Below are 17767 nucleotides of genomic sequence, written 5' to 3'. Positions count from 1 at the left end.
CTTCGAGTTCCCATTGTTCTTCTCCCAGAGCGGTTCGGGGATGGGTGCAAATTTCGGAGGTTGTTGCATCTGAGGCATCTGGATGGGAGGAGGTTTCGGTAACATCGAAGGGAGGAGCAAGACGGGCGCGGGAGGTGCAGGATTGGCGCTCGTATTCGTCGTCGTTGTCGTCAACGGCAAGGAATCTCCAGCCCCCAAACCGATATCCGCAACCGGATTGACTCCTCCATTCAGTCCTCCTCCGCCTCCAGACCGACTCGACCCTCGATGAGGCATCCCTGGCGCTTTTGCCAAGTACATCCCCCCTGCCTTTTGCGGTAATGGCGTGGTAAACGGGTTAGGCACCTGCTTCAATGGTCCTGTCGCTGGAGCCATGGTGAGGCCAGGGAAAGACCCTGGCATGTTCATCGAGTTGAGAGAATGTTGGGATCTGTTGGGAAGGAGAGGAGGGGTGTAGTTTTGCGTCGAAGTCTGGTCGATCGGTGCCGAATCTAGGGGTTTGGCTTTCCGGGGTTTCTTCTTGGTCACCGTAGCTATTTCATGGCGTAGCAAATAGTATTGGAAAGTATTGTGAGGTAGTGTTTCGTGTTCGAAGAGGTTTGTTGCACAGGGATAAGACAAGTCAGCTCGCCGGCAAGAATGTGAAACGTCTCCTGGCCTGAAGCGGAGACTTACCGGCATCCGCATCCTTATTCTATCGGGACCATCATCCACGACCACCAGAAGCAGGAAACCAAAAACCAGATAAGCTCATCAAAGAATCTCATTGCAAGAACCTAAACCCTAGGCGTACCGATCTACCCAAGTTCATGACGGCATCCACGATGGGATCCGTAAACCCGCCCTGTTTGACGACGTACGACCTCGACGGGAGGGGTTCGTCGGACATCCCGCAAGCTTAGCTTTTGAACTAGTGGTACACACAAGAGCTCCTAGTCTCCTAGTCGTCTTGATAGCAATTCGCTAGAGTCTTGTCACTTTGCTAGCAAGAGGTGATGTTCGTCAAGAGGAGTGTCCTGGGTCTACGTCGCACGCCGCATGCTGCTGCTGTGACGTTAACCGCGGGGATCTGCATCCGGGAGGGGAAGCGACTTGCCGTTTGCGGGGGGGATGGGGGCCTTGAATGACGTAGTGTGGCTAGGGTGGACATTGACATGAACCTATGTCCGTCTAGTCTATAGCGTATAGCATGGCTATGTAGCCACGTCATACTCGTGACACGAATTTGGCTTATCAAATATATTTGTATAGCGGGCCTTCGGAGCGGTGAATGAAGTCGTCGGCGAGGTGGATCGGATAGAACTGCGCTGTGCGCAGTGTGTGCTATGGTTGGTTGCTGCGCAAGGGGAAACCTTGAGCTTCACCCATCTCAACTCCCTGTGGCCATGCGAGATGTGAGACGCGACGCGAAACCATCATGTCGGAATCCAGCCGTTTGCCCGCTGGAATCGCCTAGCCCGGGCATGATCCTTCGTCTTTCGCTAGCTCCTGAGCTCTCCGCTGGTGAGTGGATCCAGCACCTGGAGCTCACGGAGCACAGAGGGATACTCTGAGGCCTCTGGTCCTCCCATCCCTTTCGGTGGTTGTTGTCACTCCCCCGGTGACCGATCTGGATCCGTGGTTTGGCAGACCACGGAGGGCTCGGCGTATCGTGGGTATCTGTACCGTGTCATAACGTTTTTGTACGCTGGAATCAATCAAATGACAAAAAGCTCGACGAGTATCGTGACAATCGCTACGTCGCTACAAGCCTACGGAGCTACAGGTGGAGATCGTATATAACAACCCGGGTTGAGATTGAGACGAACCTGTGGAGCTTCCACCATGTGATGGAGAAACCGCCTTCCAAATCTACTTGCACCCCGTACATACCAACCCTCACTGAAAGATCGGAATTCTGATCGAGCTCTCTAAACATGTCGACCTCGACTTCGTCTGCAGCAGCAGCATCAGCCCTCTTGATCATCGACGTTCAGAACGATTTCTTGCCTCCCTCTGGCAGCCTGGCGGTCCCGGACGGTGGGGACGTCTTGCCCATCATCAGCGGGTTGTTGAAGGAAGAATGGATGGAGGACGTTTGGGACATCGTCGTCGCTTCTCAGGTGAGTGGCAAGGCTCTACGATCAAACGTTTGGGCGGTTGCGAGTTGTTTTCCTCAGCTGATCTGACCTGACTTGGCCCTTTTGAACCCAATTGGCGCTTTTGATCTTCAATCTTGGTCGACAACGCAGGACTGGCACCCCCACACCCACATCTCCTTCTCATCGCACCACAAACACCCTCACGCTCGACCCTTTACGACTGTCCGTGTACCTCGAGACGTCTTGGGCGAACACGTTGATATCCATCAAGACGACGAAAACGGTAGCAACAGCAATCAAAGAGACGGGAACACCGAGGACGAGGACGATCACGAAGGGGAAGACAACCTCGGTCTGACCGACCCTAGAAGTGGATACAAGACGACTCAGGGCGTGGATGACGGACAGGTAGATCTGAACTTGTGGCCGGACCATTGCGTGAGTGTCGAGCGTCGCGGGATCGTGATCGGGATTAGGGATCGGCCGGAGGTGACTAACCTTCCCCATATTCTCCGTGTTTCTACCCTTCTCACCATCACGATATGCACGATAACGAAATACTTGTGCTATCTTGTTCATCTGGTCTACATGATTGGCATCCGCTCGTCCTCGCATTCTTTGCGGACTACAGGTCAAGAATACCCGAGGGGCCGAGATCGAGCGAGATCTGAGGACGGCTTTAAAGCCTTGGCATCGGGCTGGAAAGTTTGCGTTGGTTCGCAAGGTGGGTTCGATCGCCCCTCCCATTGTGCTGCAGCTTGTCCTTGAGACTGAGCTGACTTCGGTGAACTGTCTTGATCATCGTCGCAGGGTACCAGGTCGAATGTGGAAGCCTTTTCCGCATTCTCTGGTAAAGTCGTCCCCGTTGGTTCTCCCGAGATGGATAGTGTCCTCGGGATGTACATGAATGGACGGACGACCACGACCACGGTTACCGGGACGGGAAGCGCAGACGAGCCGGAACAAGAACAAGAGGAAGAGGCTGGAGAGGATCTCGCCGGTTTCCTGATCAAGCTCGGGGTGAAGAAGATATGCGTTGTCGGGCTCGCTACGGACTTCTGGTCAGTCCACAACCCACTTGCCGTATACGAAACAAGACGACCCCTATACTGATGACTAGTCGCTTGCACGTTCGACGTTACAGCGTTGCGCAGACGGCCTTGGCGGCGATGAACAGGGAATCCAGCCCCTTCACCGTCTACCTGTACGAACCCGCCGTCAGGGGGGTGGGCAAGGCTTCCAGTGACAAGGCGTTGAGGGTGTGTGCGGATAGGGGCGTCAAGGTGCTCCATACCGAACAAGAGTTGCGAGAGGCTTTTGCCGGCATGGCCACGTGAATGTCGATATGAACATGGACTCGAACTTTGAGCAGGGAGGGAATGTCAGGTTGGAGTGAGGTTTCGTTGTATTTCTGGTTGTACGGATTCGTTCGTTAGGCTGTTGTATGTACACGTCAACATCACGCCAGTCAGATCAGCACTTATAGGAAAGGCTTATACCACCATTCATGAATTATCTTTGACTACCGGTCTACATCTTCCTATCACGATCTGCGTCTTCATGTCGTTCAGTTTCAGGAGTCATCGGGGAAGAGAAAGCACCCCTCCTCGACCTGTGATGATGCCGTTGAGTCTCCAGCGGACGTTCTTTCATCTCGCTTTTGGGTCCCTTCGCTGTAGAGGTGCGGACCCAGCTTTCTGGTCGGCGAGCTTGCCAGTGACTTTCGAGCTCAGCGGCGAATGCGGCTCTCGCGTGAGCGGTTTCGTCGTCCGCGAGTGGGCGTTTCAGGTCGAGACCGTGTTGCGGATTGATTGTAGGTCCGGAAGGCATGGTAAGAATACGTTGGGATAAAACTGACTTAGTACAAACCGTTGACAGGTGTAACGAAAGATTCTTGTGGATATGGCCATGGTCTTACAGGACTGCTAGCTAAATACTACCTCGGTCACTGCGAAAGGCCTTTGGTTGTTGCGCTTCCTTTGTCTGGGTGCGAAAACGATCATCACGCCGCACACTTAAGGTAACGTTTACGCGAGAATGATGCCATTGACCTACTGTGCTCATCGCTCATTATTCCGTAGAGCACGATTGACCGACGACCGAATGAGCACCAGAAGATCTAGCCGCAATGGGTCGGCGGAAGGCAACGTCTAGCAAGACGACGGGAATCGAGTGCTCGTTCTCCTGGACCGGCACTTGAGCCAATCTCTTACGTGTTGCGATCGTGATTGCATTTTTTGATATGGAAATGACCTTTGTTGGTCTGACAAAGGATAAATCGAGAAATGCCATGCAAAATCATAGTCTTGTCTTGCCAAGTCTTCAGGCGGACATGATATTGCGTCTTAAAGCAGCAATACAGGTCTACACATACAAGGGATCTGAACCTTCCATCGACACTCTCACAGTTTCAAGGCTTTCAACGTCTCCTCGTTTGGCTTCAAGCTATATTTCATTCAGAGAGCTTCGAATTCTGTATATCGCTTCCGATAAACCGTTCGTAAGTCGCTGGCCTGACGATGCTTGATCATGCTATACAGCCTGATAAGACGTTTGGCTTTTTAGAAGCCCTTCACCATTGGACCTGGTCGAAAACAAGAGACCATCTGTGCTGTCCCGCTTCTTGAATTCTTCGATAGCCTTTTTTAACGGGCCTTTGAAGTCGTGGATAGTGCTCAACAAATCCCGTATCGCCGTATCACCTTTGTTGTGCGTCCGTACCGCTTCGAACGGGGAATTATGCTTCGAGAAATACTCCTTGGTTCAACAGCAGCATCAGGCGGAAGTTCCCGCTCCCTCTCATCTCTGAACTACCTGTTCCGCTGTTACCATGTACTGAAAACAACCTTCGTCACCCGTCCCTCGTACTTATTCGGAAACCAAACTTCATTACCCATCCCTTGTACTCATTTGTGCGGATCACCCTCGTACTCGTTCGTGCCGATCAACAACAGCAGACCTTACTATCTTCGAAAGAAGACAAAGATACAAAAGGATTTGCACGTCAATTCCCCGGGTCGACAGTGAGTTTTTGGTCTCCTGTCTGCTCACAGAAGCCCTACTGATACATCTCGATCTGCTATCCCCGCAGGGCCATAAAGAAGCAACCGGAGTCGGTCAAGAATATGACCAACAACTACTTGCTGAAGGCCGGAGCGAAACCCCCCGATACCCAGGGAACAAACAGTTCCAGAAAGTTGGAGGCGGAAGCCCCTGGCAAAGTCAAGTCCAGTGTTGTATCGTGGGAGGACGCTGGGAGTAGCTCGGACTCGTCTGACTAAAGTCTCATGTTGTTTACGCATCGATTGTAGTACTTGGGTCCATGCTTTACATTACATTGCGTTCAGGCGAAGGGCTTCGCTGACCTGTACGGGCCAATGCTTACGACCCTCTCTCAGTCACACCAACTTGCGGCATCGCTTCCCGAATCTGACTCGCTGTCGGATGACTGGTCGCGCTCGCGATTCGTGAGAGGCTTGATGGAAGTATCAAATTCTGAGGCGGGTAGAGACCAGTTGCTTCTCCTACAGTTCTCCAAGTTTTTCTCGTTGAACCTGACCGTTCTCGAAAGTTCGCCGTCGCCGATGAATCTCTTACCCAACACAGAAGAGGATATGCCCCTTCCGCTGGGCTGACAACTTTTTAACGAATGAGGTCCGCGTAGGATGGATCGAAAAGTCACGGTAGTGTCGATTGAAAATGTGACCGAAGGCGCAAGCATTGTGACCGGTGCCAAGGGCGTACGGGTGTCGTTGGTGGTACTGTACATGTACAGCCATCTAGGCTCCAGTAGACTTCCCTTCGATGATAGTGACAGATCGTACGTCGATTTATATACGGACCACGAGCGGCACAGCGATGAGCAGCGCTCACGGAAACGATGACATATATACTCACTGTATGATGTATAACCGATGAAAGGAAGCGCGCGCGTGGCGTGATAAGCATATCATGTGAAACGACCAAAGGGGTATGGAGGCTGTAGCTATAAACATAGTCATCAATTGAATTAATAATGGTGTCACAGCCCGTAGTGGTCCCGCACTCAAGACGGTATCTTTGGTGAGCCTGGTAGAATATACAGTTTGTCAGACTTCCCTGGTCCTACACACAGATTTCCTACATCAAGACCCGGGCACGGAGAGCGTGTTGATCGCTCATACAATATTAGTTCATAGAGGGACGATGCTTTCCAGGAGCAGGTGTGGAGCGTTATATTGCTAGCACACGCATCATTCCCGAATCGCACTCCGCAGTAAGCGATCCGGACGGGTACCCTCCCGTATGTCTGACTCCAGCCTTGCGTGAAGCGTCCTACGCCCATCATTTCGGGCAGCCGGTCATTGCAAAGCGATGAACAATGATAAGTAGTAGTAAACAGTCGCTAGTGATCAATATGTTACACAGTATTTTTGGTTCTTTTCGTTTCGTCCGCCATTCGTCCACGCTACGAAAACTACCTGTCTCTCTACCTTCTACCGGTCGTAAAAACACATATTCTGCGCCTGTATGGCTCTTGTCGTCCAAAGCGAAGAGACCAGAGGAGCCGAGGTTGCGAGAGTCGGAACAAGTAAGACTGGGATAAGATGCAGAAATTCTCGTTGTCCTTGATCCACGGCCCGTGCTTCGAATTCCCGAAGATCTTGGGCTGCTCCGCTTCGTTGTCCCGGTCCATCCCCCGATTACTTTCGCTGACTCTCACTCCCGCATCCTCCCATGCCCGGCTCTACGTCTCCTCCTCTCCATTTCTTCAACTAACTTCGTCCTGCGCTCTCGGCTTACATAGGCGCCATCCCGGCAGCCTGAGCCTGAGCTTGCATCTCCTCGGGCGTCATCGAGGACGACTCGATCATGACTCCCATTCCAATCTTGGAAGTTCCCTGCGAATAGATCGCACATAGCGTTTTATCAGTTTCCGTTCTGGCATTGTCATGCTACGTTTGCGGAAGATCCAATATGACTCGTGTCGACTCACCTTCAGATGATCAATCTCCCCACCGACAAGGAAGGCGAACGCCGGGGTGAACCTCTGTTCCAACAACATCCCGACCTTTCCTTGACTATCCACCTGACCCCTGAAAGTGGCCATCCTAAACTCGTACTTGGCTCCCAACGTCGCCGTCGCCTCCCTCTTGCCCGGTCCCATCGGACTAGCCGGGGTGTTCAAGATCTGGAGGTCCAGACCGACGTCCACGGAAGGTGAGAGTTTCTGGTAATACGTCGACTGGATAATCCCCTGAGGTTGGAGCTGGAGGGTGGCGATCCACTGGTTGAGCGAGTTCAGACCCAAGGAGGTAGGGGAAGAGACGGGCACGGCGGATCCGGGGGCGGGGAGGGAAGTGAGTTTGGCCAGGTAGCTGGTGGAGGTCTCGAGGATCTGGGGTTGAGGGTGTTGGATCAAGGTCTCGAAACCGAGGGCGAGACGAGGAGAGACGGAGTGCAAGAGGGAGACCATGTGGATCCCGGTGAGGTCCGTCGGAGAGGGGTTGATGGTACGCAGGTTGAGCGAGTAGTGAGGACCCGCGTGGTCGTGCTCGATCTGGATCATCGAGTGACCAGGTTGACCCGAGAGCTATCGAGCGTCGCCGTATAACCGTACGAACCAATTTAGCACGTCGTTCTCCACATTTCACCTGCTTGACAGTTACGGCTCACCTGAGCCTGCATCTTGGTCGTATCATTCGGACCCCAACTCTGGTTCGCCCTAGCCGTGACCGACCCCGTGTGATCAACTCCACCCTGGAGCAGAGTGTTGTTGTCCGCGAAAACGGCTCCAAAGTTGTAACTCGGAGGCTGGGTGGCGCTGGCCAAGCTGAACGAGTGGGTCACCTGGAAAGCAGGGGAGAGGGAGAGACCTTTTGTCAGGTCGGCTCGCGCTCCGTCGAAGAGGAAGTTGGTGAGGTGGGTTTCTGTGTGGTGGCCGCAGGAATTTTCCGGATTGAAGCCAGATGCAGAAGGTAGATCGAGATCAGTCGGAATAGAAGGTGAACATAAGCTCGAGCTTCTTGCTGATCAGAACAGGACGCTACCGTGACTCACGCTTAATCTCCCTCGTCAAGTTCTCGACCGTCCCGGGCTGGTACAACCCGAACCCCTCCTTCCACTTCTCAAACCTCGAATACGTGTTGGCGATCGGGTTGGTGATCGGACGGTGTATCGAGTGGAGAGCGTCGAGGTAAGGGGTGAACGCTGAAGGTGCTGGGGAAGGAGCCGAGGCGGAGACGACCTTTTCGTCCATGTTCGGGATGGCGGCGGGGTTGTACGCCGGGTAAGTCGGGGCGGCGGACATCGTGAAGGATATGGTTATGAGAGTATGAGAATCAGACTATGTCGAGGTCTGTGGAGAGAGGATTGTTTGACTATCGATGACGATTTGATGTCGCCCTCGAAACCTCTGTTCTCCTCGAAAAACGTCGCTTCCCTCTCGAGAAAATGAGAAGTCTCACGCGTAAAAAAGAGGAGAAGCAGCGATGTTGCAAGGCAAGGTATAACGATTTGGATATTCACAACGACATCCCTATATGCAACAGGCATCGTGTGGCTACTACAACTAGATCACAATCCTGATAGAGTCGCCGAACCTCCCAGGAGTTTCATGAAGAAAGCCCCGTCGATCGTGCACAAAATCTTTTCGAACCATCGACACTTGCACACCACCTCCCTCCACCTAGCCAGGTACAACGGACCTCTCCCCGCTCCGTCCGACCCATTCCAACTGAAACATAACAACATGACCACTCCAGCTTCCAGCAACACCCGAACCGTCCCCGAAGGTTTCTCCCCGCATACAGAGAGGAACGCTACGATCCTCCTCCCCGTACAGGACAAGCCGTTCTTGAACCCGATTCAAGAGTACAACAGGGACTTGAGCGTGGCCGTGATCAGACAGTGGGCGGTCAAACGGGAGAGCGAGGCCAAGGCAAAGTGGGATCAGAGGAAAGCCAGGAGGGATAAGAACAAGGGCAAGGGGAAGCAGGTAGAGGTCGAGAAGGATGGGCAAGAGGCTGGGGTCGTCGTCGATGCTGCTGGTAAGTTGCACGAGGTGCAGTATCGGAAATTTCCCCCCGCGCGCGCGTTAGGAAGGCGGTTGAACGATCATCTACCCACCACATATGCGCTCGTGCGACCGGATCACCATATAACTGACTCGATCTTATGCAACCTCTCCACCTTACAGCGCTCCCCACCACTACCGCTTCCACGACCTCGACAGACCCGACCGCCATCGCCGGCCCGAGCAGACCCAACCCCAAAGACGTCTACACGCCTCAACGATTCAACATCATCGAGGCCTTGAGCGCGACGGGGTTGAGGAGTATTCGGTATGCTCAGGAGATCCCTGGAGCCAAGTGAGTTGGCACTATTTCGCGACTATCCTTCGAGGGGTTTGAAATATGATGTTGACTCGGCGGGATTCCTTTCTTCCCATTTTTCCATATCTAACCTCTTTCTCACCACCCCGACTTTTACTCTTGCCCCATAGCCTCATCCTCGCCAACGACCTCCTCCCGACAGCCTGCGAATCCATCACACGTAACATCACTTACAACGACGTCCAAGCGATCCCATACGAAACCCTGCCGGACGGGGTGACCCCCAACGATGGGCTCGTAGCGAGGGGCAAGATGAGGAGGAAATTCAAGCGGGGTGGGGTGGTCGTCAATCAGGGGGACGCCAAGTGAGTTTGACGTCTCTCTCTCTGTGGTTTATTGCATTGTCTTCAGTCCTCAATGACTTTTCCTTCATCTGGGGAATGTAGCACCCTCCTCTACGCGCATCGTGAAGAACCCGACCGAGTAGACGTGGTCGACCTCGATCCGTACGGTACCGCAGCACCCTTTATCGACTCGGCCGTCCAGAGCGTTTCCGATGGAGGGTTGTTGGCTGTTACGTGTACCGATCTGGCCGTGCTAGCCGGGTCGAATTATCCGGAAAAATGGTGAGCATTCGGGACGAGTGAGAAGGTTTGAGGAGGAGGCTGACATGATCGTGGTTGGCGCAGTTTCGCAAATTATGGGGGAACGCCGGCGAAATCGGAATTCTCTCACGAAGGCGTAAGTTCAACGCAAATCGTTCTCGATCTCCAACCAAGCGTTGAGCTCAGTGGCTTACCATTCACCCTAAATCTCTCTTTTTCCCGACACTTGCAGGCCCTGCGACTGGTCCTCTCCATGATCTCGACCTCGGCGGCGAGGTACGGACGATACATCCAACCCGTACTCAGCTTGTCGATCGACTTCTATGTGAGGGTGTTTGTGCGCGTGCATACGGGGCAGGCGACCGTCAAGCATACTTTTACGTGAGTCATATCTGTTGCTTGCGATACATGACTGTATCAAGGTGGAAATCGATACTGCTTGCTAATGTCTGTCTTTCCTCTTTTTTCACTTGTGGTTGACAGGAAACACGGCCTAGTCTACATCTGTCATTTCTGCCAATCGCACTACGAGCAACCGTTCGGACGGGTGGTGGAAAAGACGACGGCAAAGGGGGCCACGATGGAGAATTTCAAGTTTATCAGCGGGCCGCCTGTCGGTGAAAAGTGTCCGCAGTGCGAGTCGGCCATGACGGTGAGCATCGATTTCTGAATAACGAAACATGGAAAGACAGTATCGCTGAAGAATGCGCCGGTTTTCGCAGGTCTGTGGGCCGATGTGGTTGGGACCTTTGCACGAGCGAGAGTTCATCGACGAACTCATCACGACGATCGAGGCGGAAAAGGACAACTATGGGACATTCGCCAGGATGAAGGGCATGTTGACGATGGCAAGGGAGGTGAGTTCAGAGAAACGGAATTCAATGTGCTGAACATAGCGTTCGAGAAATTGATGATCTGAATCCCTATGACCTCTGCAGGAAGTTACGGCACCATTCTACTTTACGCCTTCGAAAGTGGCTAGTTTCTTCCATTGCGTTGCGCCCAACTTGGCAGATTGTTTGTGAGTCTGGCCTACAACACTGCGGCGCTTCTTGGCCTGACTCGTGCTCCTTACCTCTTGCAGGTCGGCTCTGCTGAACGGCGGGTACCAAGTCTCGCGGTCCCACGCTTCAGCAGGATCGATCAAGACCGACGCGCCCATCGGCTTCGTGCACGACATGTTCCGAGCTTGGATCGAGAAGAATCCGGTCAGGGAGGACAAGATCGCTGCTGGTTCGCCTGCCATCACCTTGCTTCAAAAGAGCAAGACGTGAGTCCACAATGTGGTGAACCTGGTGGGGTAGATTTAAGCTAATCCTCGTCTCCAACCTAGACACGAGATTGACTGGACACCGAACCCTGGTCTTGCCAAGCTGATGAACAAGGAGAAGCTGGTACGATACCAAATCAATCCTACGAAGAATTGGGGACCAGGATCCAGACCAAAAAACATCACCCAAGCCGAGGACGCTGCTGCTGCCACGATTATCACGTCGGAAGATGTTTCTATGGGCGACCAGACGGGTACAGCTGTTGGAGGGGAGCAGGAGATCCAGGACCTCGGTCTCGCTGTGGATCCCGCCGAGTTCCCACCTGGGGCTGAAGTGGCAGAGCCAGGCGCAACGGCAGCTGAAGCGGTCTCGACGACGACGACGAAACGGCCTCTTACTGATGGCACAGAGGAACGAGATGGCAAGAAGACCAAGCTGAACGAGGATGACGAAGAGTCTGCTTTGAACATGTAGATTCTCTGTTGTCAATTGTTGGAATTGTATACCAGTCAAACATTCTCGCGGAGACACAACCGGTCCTCATGTAGCCCTGAGATTGCTTGAGCGCAGGATCTTTGTTTTCCGTGTCGCATAGCGATGATCATTGCTCGCTATCTATTACAAAAGGAAAGGGTTTCGCCCTCAAAACAAAACAAAAGATGAATCGAGAACCATCACATGCACCTTTTCTCAGGCCGCAGTCTCGAACTCGAGACCGGCATCCCGTTACCATGAGCCATCTATCTTATCTTCTCCTCATCTCTTCATGACTATTGGCTTAGAGCTGGCCTATACGCCTAACCATCTGGTCCTTCAAGTTGGAATCTATACAAACTCAAGAAAGCAGTCAGCACATTCTCCTTGGCCTCCATTTCTGAATCCGGTGGGCAGACGAGTCGATGCAAGGAGGGAAAAAGAAGAGGTATAAGTAAAGACGAGTCGAACACAGAGACTTACAGGCGTTCATGATGGTCTGTTCGTTGATGATAATATCGGTCGTGTCGGTTCGGGGTCGGGATACTCGGGATGCGATGGCCGCGCCGTCGGTCTCCAGAATGATACTGTCATATCGAGGAAATCATGGTTGCATGTGGAGAACAGAAGACGTAGAGCATTCCCGGCAGAGCAGCAGGAGGAAGCAGAATATTGATCAGTCAGCGGATCAGTCAACGAGCCGAACCCAGGGAGAAGACCTGAACTTACCCATCATCGATAGTCTCATCAGCAGCCAAGAGGACCATGTCCAACCCTTCTAAAACGCTTCTCTTCTCGACCTGTCCTCTCAACAATAAGCTGACGGCATCGTTGAAAGCGTTGAGAGCGAGGGAAAGTTGGACTTCGTTCGACGTCGCTAGGGGGCCGACGATGTGGAAGTGGAGGTCAGTGGTGGATTTCGTTAGGACAAGGTGAGGAGGTAGGGGGTTGATGTCACCTATACCGAGCCAGTGGAAAAGACTTTCAGCTTCTGATTAAGCCATACGTATGGCAAGTAGCTTTCGAGTCGAATTGCGACGAGACGTACCACCTCCCCTCTTGGTCTTCTCATGTACGCTCTTCTCGAACGCCTTTTGCTCCTTGAGCGAAGCCAACCCCTGAGGTCCCGTTGAGGATGAAGGCGTTGCCGAGTTCTGACCAGAAGTAGGAGCCGAGTGAGGTGGGTGGTAGTACTTGGCCATCACCCGGTGCCCATCGGCATCCAGGATCAAGAGGGCAGTAATAGAGTATAGGGTCAGGTTGGTCTGTTTGCGAGCACGATCAGGAGATGCGTTAGCTTTCGCTTTGATCCGACGTGCTTTCGCACCGAGTTGGACTTACCATTTTCGAGTGGTCCCCTGAGCTGTACGAGGCCCTTGTAGTGATTTGAATATAGCTGTACAGACTGTATTGATAGCTAATAAAGGGTGGTCGCGGTATACCAAGTGGGTAGGTGATGGTCGCTGTGAGCAGGGTGACGCTCTTGGATCCGCGCGTTAGGCCGAGGCTAGGTGGAATCCACGTCCACGACTCGTCAAACATACAACCAACTCGATGATATGGATACCCCTCCAACCTACCTCACTACCTTCTTCTACAACCCAGACCCTCGAGCTGCTAGAACCAAGCTCAGTGATCACGTCTCGCCCTTGATATTCGCTGTTAGCCTTCCTGCCGGATTTATTGCAGGTCGTTCGCTTGCCCGATCTACAAAAGGCTGCTTCCAGCCTCGTCATACAACATCTCCTTTCGCGTCAACAACCTAAAGTAGCAGGAGGTCACTCAAGATGGTAAGGCTAGTGTTGTAATGTGAAGGAAGCTCAAAGCTGACCCTTGAATTCGTCATACAGCCGATGCTTCTTGATATCAAGGTACGGCGGGTATCGAACCACGCTATCGATCACGCAAACTGATCTTCTCGTGTTCCGGTCGAGCAGAAAGTGTTGACCACCCGTAGCGACCGAGTCAAGGCTCTCGACTTTCACCCTACGGAGCCTTATGTCCTCGCCGGTCTTTAGTCAGTGTCACCTTGACACGGCGAACATACATCACGTTCCGGAGTTGACTTCGATTGGTTATTGTGATTGCTCTCTGGGAACGTAAACGCGCACAACAGCAACGGACAGGTCAAGATCTGGAACTATGTCGATGGCTCTGAAGTGAAATCGTTTGATGTCTCCGAGGTCCCTGTCAGGGCTGTTAAGTTCATCGCCAAACGCAACTGGGTGAGCTTTTATGCCGATTCTGATCAGACAAGCAACGCTGGAAGCTAATCAGGCTCTTTCATTCCGGTCTTACTAGTTTGTCGCTGGTTCAGGTGATTACCGCCATGGTGGCCTCATACTATTGACCAAGGCTAAAGTTCCATCGCCGTGTTCTAGATGACTTTATGGCCCGAGTGTACTCTATCTCGACCGGAGAACGTGTACACGCCTGGCAACCCCACGAGGATTACATCCGGAGCATCACCGTCCACCCGACATTGCCCATCATCTTGACCGCGTCCGATGACTGCACTATCAAGAGCTGGGACTGGGATAAAGCTTGGAGGTGTACTCAGGTGAGATCGAGTTCGGCGGTCGTGTTGAGATACAGATGGCTGACCAGGGTTGGGTTGACGGGATTGTGATAGGAATACACCGGTCATAACCATTATATCATGTCCCTCTCGATTGTAAGTCCCAGTACAAGTCGTCGAATTCTTCAACCTTGCACCACACTCACTTGTTTTGCTCGTTTCTACAGAACCCGAAAGATCCCCAGATTTTCGCATCAGCTTGTCTCGACCATACCATCAAAGTCTGGTCGCTCGGTTCGCCCACGCCGAACTTCACCTTGGAGGATGCCCACCAAAAGGGAGTGAACAGCGTGGATTACTACCATGGAGGGGATAAGCCTTTCTTGATCTCGTGTGGTGATGAGAGGTAAGCCTAGCGGTCGCTTGCGATCTGAGCCAGAACTTATCGAAACAACGGATTCCGTCTTCAACCAATAGGACGATCAAGATTTGGGACTACCAAAACAAGTCTTGCGTACAGACCATCGATTCTCCCGCTGCCAACATCTCGTTTGCCGTCTTCCACCCTTCTTTGCCGCTCATCATTTCTGGTTCCGAAGACGGGACCGTCAAGCTCTGGAACTCGTCGACCTACAGGCTGGAGTCGACCTTGAGCTACGGGTTGGAGAGGTGCTGGTGTGTTGCGTACAGGAAGAACGGGAACGAGGTCGCCCTCGGTTACGATGAGGGGCTTGTCGTGCTCAAGGTTAGTCACGGCCATTGTTGATTGCGAAACGAGTCGGGATTTCTTGGCTGATCACTCGGAACGCTGTAGCTCGGTCGAGAAGAGCCTTCGATGTCGATGGACCCTTCGGGAAAGATTGTCTACGCCAAGAACACCGAGATCCTGACTACCAACTTGCAGTCTGTTGCGGATGACAACGTTACCGATGGCCAAAGGTTGGCCATTCAGCCCAGAGAGCTCGGAACAACCGACATGTTGCCCCAGAGTCTGCAACACAGCCCGAACGGAAGGTTCGTAACTTGTTCACCAGGCTGTCCATAATGTAATCAGCTAACGATCGATCGGATTGATGCTAGGTTCGTCACCGCCGTCGGTGATGGTGAATACATCATCTACACTTCCCTCGCTTGGCGAAACAAGGCCTTCGGGACCGGTACCTCGTTCGCTTGGGCTAGCGATTCCAACACCTATGCCGTGCAAGAATCCAAGAACAAGATTCGAGTCTACCGGAACTTCAAGGAGAGGCCCGGTTTGATCAAGGGCGGTGCGGCTGGAATTGCCGTCGAAGGGGTTCACGGCGGTACTTTGCTTGGAGCGAGGGGGAGCGGGTATGTGCTCTTCTGGGATTGGGAGACGGGTGAATTGGTCAGGAGGATCGAGGTCGATGCAACTAGCGTGAGTCCGCTTAGTTAGTACCACGGCAGGCACTCAAATGCTCACGCGATCCGACTACATTCAGATTACGTGGTCCGGTTCTGGCAACCTTGTGGCAATCACAAGCGCAGACTCGTTGTACTTGTTGCAGTTCGACCGCGAGGCATACAACGAAGCTTTGAGCTCTGGTGTGCCTATCGGTGATGAGGGTGTCGAAGCTGCCTTTGACCTTATCAACGAAGTCACTGAGACGTAAGTCATCTAATGGTGATCATATGATCGGAAAAGGGCGCGGCTGATATGCCAACGAACTATGTAGCGTCAAGACTGTCAAGTGGATCGGTGACTGCTTGCTCTTCACGAGCGCTACCAACCGATTGAACTACCTCATCGGAGAACAGGTCTACACTATTAACCACTTCGATCAGTGAGTACCTCATGAACTCAGTGATTAGCGATTGCGATCGGCTGACCCGTACTCTTAATCTATCTGCAGGCCGATGTACCTCTTGGGATATATCCCAGCGCACAACCGTGTCTATGTCGCCGACAAGGATATGGGCATCTTCAGCTTCTCCCTCTCGTTGACTTTGGTTGAATACCAGACGGCGATTTTGCGGGGAGACTATGATACTGCCAATGAGCTCTTGCCGACCATTCCCAATGATCAGCGAAACAAGATTGCTCGGTTCTTGGAAGCGCAAGGTAAAGCCGGTGCATGGGTCATTCAAGTTTATAAGCATCAACTGACCACGATTTGCCTTAGATCTCAAGGAGATGGCTTTGCAGGTCGCGACGGATCCTGATCAGCGATTCGATCTCGCTGTTCAGCTCAACGACCTAGATCTAGCTGTCGAGTTGGTCCGAGCTGTTCCCGAGGTCGGCTCGGAAGGCAAGTGGAGGATCGTCGGCGACAAGGCTATGGATGCTTGGCGAATGGATCTGGCAGAGGAATCGTACAGCAAAGCCGGAGATCTCGCTGCCCTGCTGTTGATCTACACCTCGTTGGGCGATCGTGCCGGTCTCGAGAAGCTTGCCAAGGATGCTTGTGAGTGACAGTCCGCGTATCTGGGGCTCGTACTTTGGCTGATTCCGTCGGCATACTCGACCAATTCAGCTGCTAAGGGACAGCATAACATCGCCTTTACCTGCTATCATCAACTTGGAGACACCGCCTCATGTATCGATCTGCTGATCAAGACGGACCGAGCGCCCGAAGCTGCCTTCTTCGCTCGAAGCTACGCCCCCTCTTCCGCCTCGTCGGCCGTCAAGAGCTGGAAGACCCAATTGAACACGAGTGGCAAGAAGAAGCTCGCCGAAGCACTGGCGGACCCGGCAGAAAACGAAGATTTGTTCGACGAGGGTTGGGCAGAGGCATTAGCTCGAGAGCGAGGCGAAAGCTCCCAGGGCGAAAGTTCGCTCCAAAACGGCTCGAGCGAACCAGCCGAAGCGGTGCAATCAGCTGTTGACACCGTCACAAGTGGTGCCGAAGCGGTTGCAGATACCGTCGGAGATCTCGCCGAGAAGGTCAAAGAGGTCGTCATTGATGCGGTTGAACCTGCTTCAGAGGAGCCTGGTACGTTGTGGCAGAAGTCGCTATTTTCGGGTTTCCCTTAGCTGACGATGATCCTGTCGTGCTACGTAGAGGACGACTTTGTAGATGCCGGAGCGGCCACCACTCCGCCTGCTGAAGCAGAGGCCGAAGCCCCTCAAGCCGAGGAGGAATCGACAAAACCCGATGATGCCGCACCACCAGCATCAACCGGCGGCAAGAAGAAGAAGGGGAAGAAGTAGACCTTTAACGAAGGAAGATCGTAGATGACTTTTGTAATGCCCAAGCTCCTGTTCTTATATATACAATCGATTCGACGGTTTCGAATAGTCCAGATATACGATATAGGACCGACTGGGAGAATTGCATCCGCATCTGGCCGATTAAGGTTTCACGCTGCCAACGTGGCAAGCTCGGTGGAGTGGCGTTCTTTGGCTGGCATCAATCCTACTCATTTGTGTGTGGCGAGGAACATCATTAAAGCGCTTAAAGCATGGCCTCGCCTTCCTTGGTAATCGTCGTGAATGTCAACCAGAATGCATATTTTCTGTAGGTTTCCGCCTTGTGCTTCGTTG

General features: G+C 52.9%; 5 protein-coding genes across 5 annotated transcripts; 3 read left to right on the top strand and 2 right to left on the bottom strand.

The window, feature by feature from the left end:
* Positions 1–1735: 1735 nt before the first annotated feature.
* HD553DRAFT_54074 (Isochorismatase-like protein) lies at positions 1736–3606 on the top strand. The gene is made up of 5 exons (XM_046184298.1): positions 1736–2102; positions 2232–2519; positions 2713–2805; positions 2892–3142; positions 3202–3606. Exons 1-5 carry the CDS (start codon positions 1917–1919, stop codon positions 3416–3418), a joined length of 1035 nt encoding a protein of 344 aa, XP_046035676.1. The 5' UTR covers positions 1736–1916; the 3' UTR covers positions 3419–3606.
* Positions 3607–6859: 3253 nt separating this feature from the next.
* Positions 6860–8319, bottom strand: HD553DRAFT_273762 (putative mitochondrial import receptor subunit tom40; the record flags this gene model as incomplete). Its single annotated transcript, XM_046177830.1, has 4 exons — positions 6860–6961; positions 7057–7653; positions 7737–7990; positions 8121–8319. 4 exons carry the CDS (start codon positions 8317–8319, stop codon positions 6860–6862), a joined length of 1152 nt encoding a protein of 383 aa, XP_046035675.1.
* Positions 8320–8811: 492 nt separating this feature from the next.
* HD553DRAFT_343086 (N2,N2-dimethylguanosine tRNA methyltransferase) lies at positions 8812–11744 on the top strand (the record flags this gene model as incomplete). Its single annotated transcript, XM_046182836.1, has 11 exons — positions 8812–9109; positions 9259–9430; positions 9565–9759; positions 9841–10020; positions 10084–10135; positions 10232–10380; positions 10483–10651; positions 10722–10856; positions 10938–11020; positions 11084–11269; positions 11333–11744. The coding sequence occupies 11 exons, from the start codon at positions 8812–8814 to the stop codon at positions 11742–11744; spliced, it is 2031 nt and encodes a 676-aa protein (XP_046035674.1).
* Positions 11745–11842: 98 nt separating this feature from the next.
* HD553DRAFT_313238 (uncharacterized protein) lies at positions 11843–13171 on the bottom strand. The gene is made up of 5 exons (XM_046180208.1): positions 13086–13171; positions 12793–13009; positions 12474–12702; positions 12228–12331; positions 11843–12095 (listed from the first exon to the last, which is right to left on the bottom strand). The coding sequence occupies exons 1-5, from the start codon at positions 13086–13088 to the stop codon at positions 12049–12051; spliced, it is 600 nt and encodes a 199-aa protein (XP_046035673.1). The 5' UTR covers positions 13089–13171; the 3' UTR covers positions 11843–12048.
* A 14-nt stretch (positions 13172–13185) lies between these two features.
* Positions 13186–17519, top strand: HD553DRAFT_313237 (coatomer WD associated region-domain-containing protein). The gene is made up of 18 exons (XM_046180207.1): positions 13186–13251; positions 13325–13534; positions 13595–13615; positions 13682–13761; positions 13861–13969; positions 14046–14061; positions 14126–14304; positions 14377–14418; positions 14490–14668; positions 14740–15007; positions 15077–15276; positions 15343–15661; positions 15726–15892; positions 15960–16067; positions 16137–16345; positions 16407–16688; positions 16758–17216; positions 17286–17519. The coding sequence occupies exons 2-18, from the start codon at positions 13532–13534 to the stop codon at positions 17432–17434; spliced, it is 2790 nt and encodes a 929-aa protein (XP_046035672.1). The 5' UTR covers positions 13186–13251; positions 13325–13531; the 3' UTR covers positions 17435–17519.
* The last annotated feature ends 248 nt before the right edge of the window (positions 17520–17767 follow it).

The sequence above is a fragment of the Filobasidium floriforme genome (genome assembly GCF_021052385.1).
Source record: "Filobasidium floriforme strain CBS 6241 chromosome Unknown HD553scaffold_14, whole genome shotgun sequence".
NCBI classification, from domain to species: Eukaryota; Fungi; Basidiomycota; class Tremellomycetes; order Filobasidiales; family Filobasidiaceae; genus Filobasidium; species Filobasidium floriforme.
Note: the sequence above shows the minus strand (reverse complement) of the source record. Positions and strands in the feature narration are given on the sequence as shown.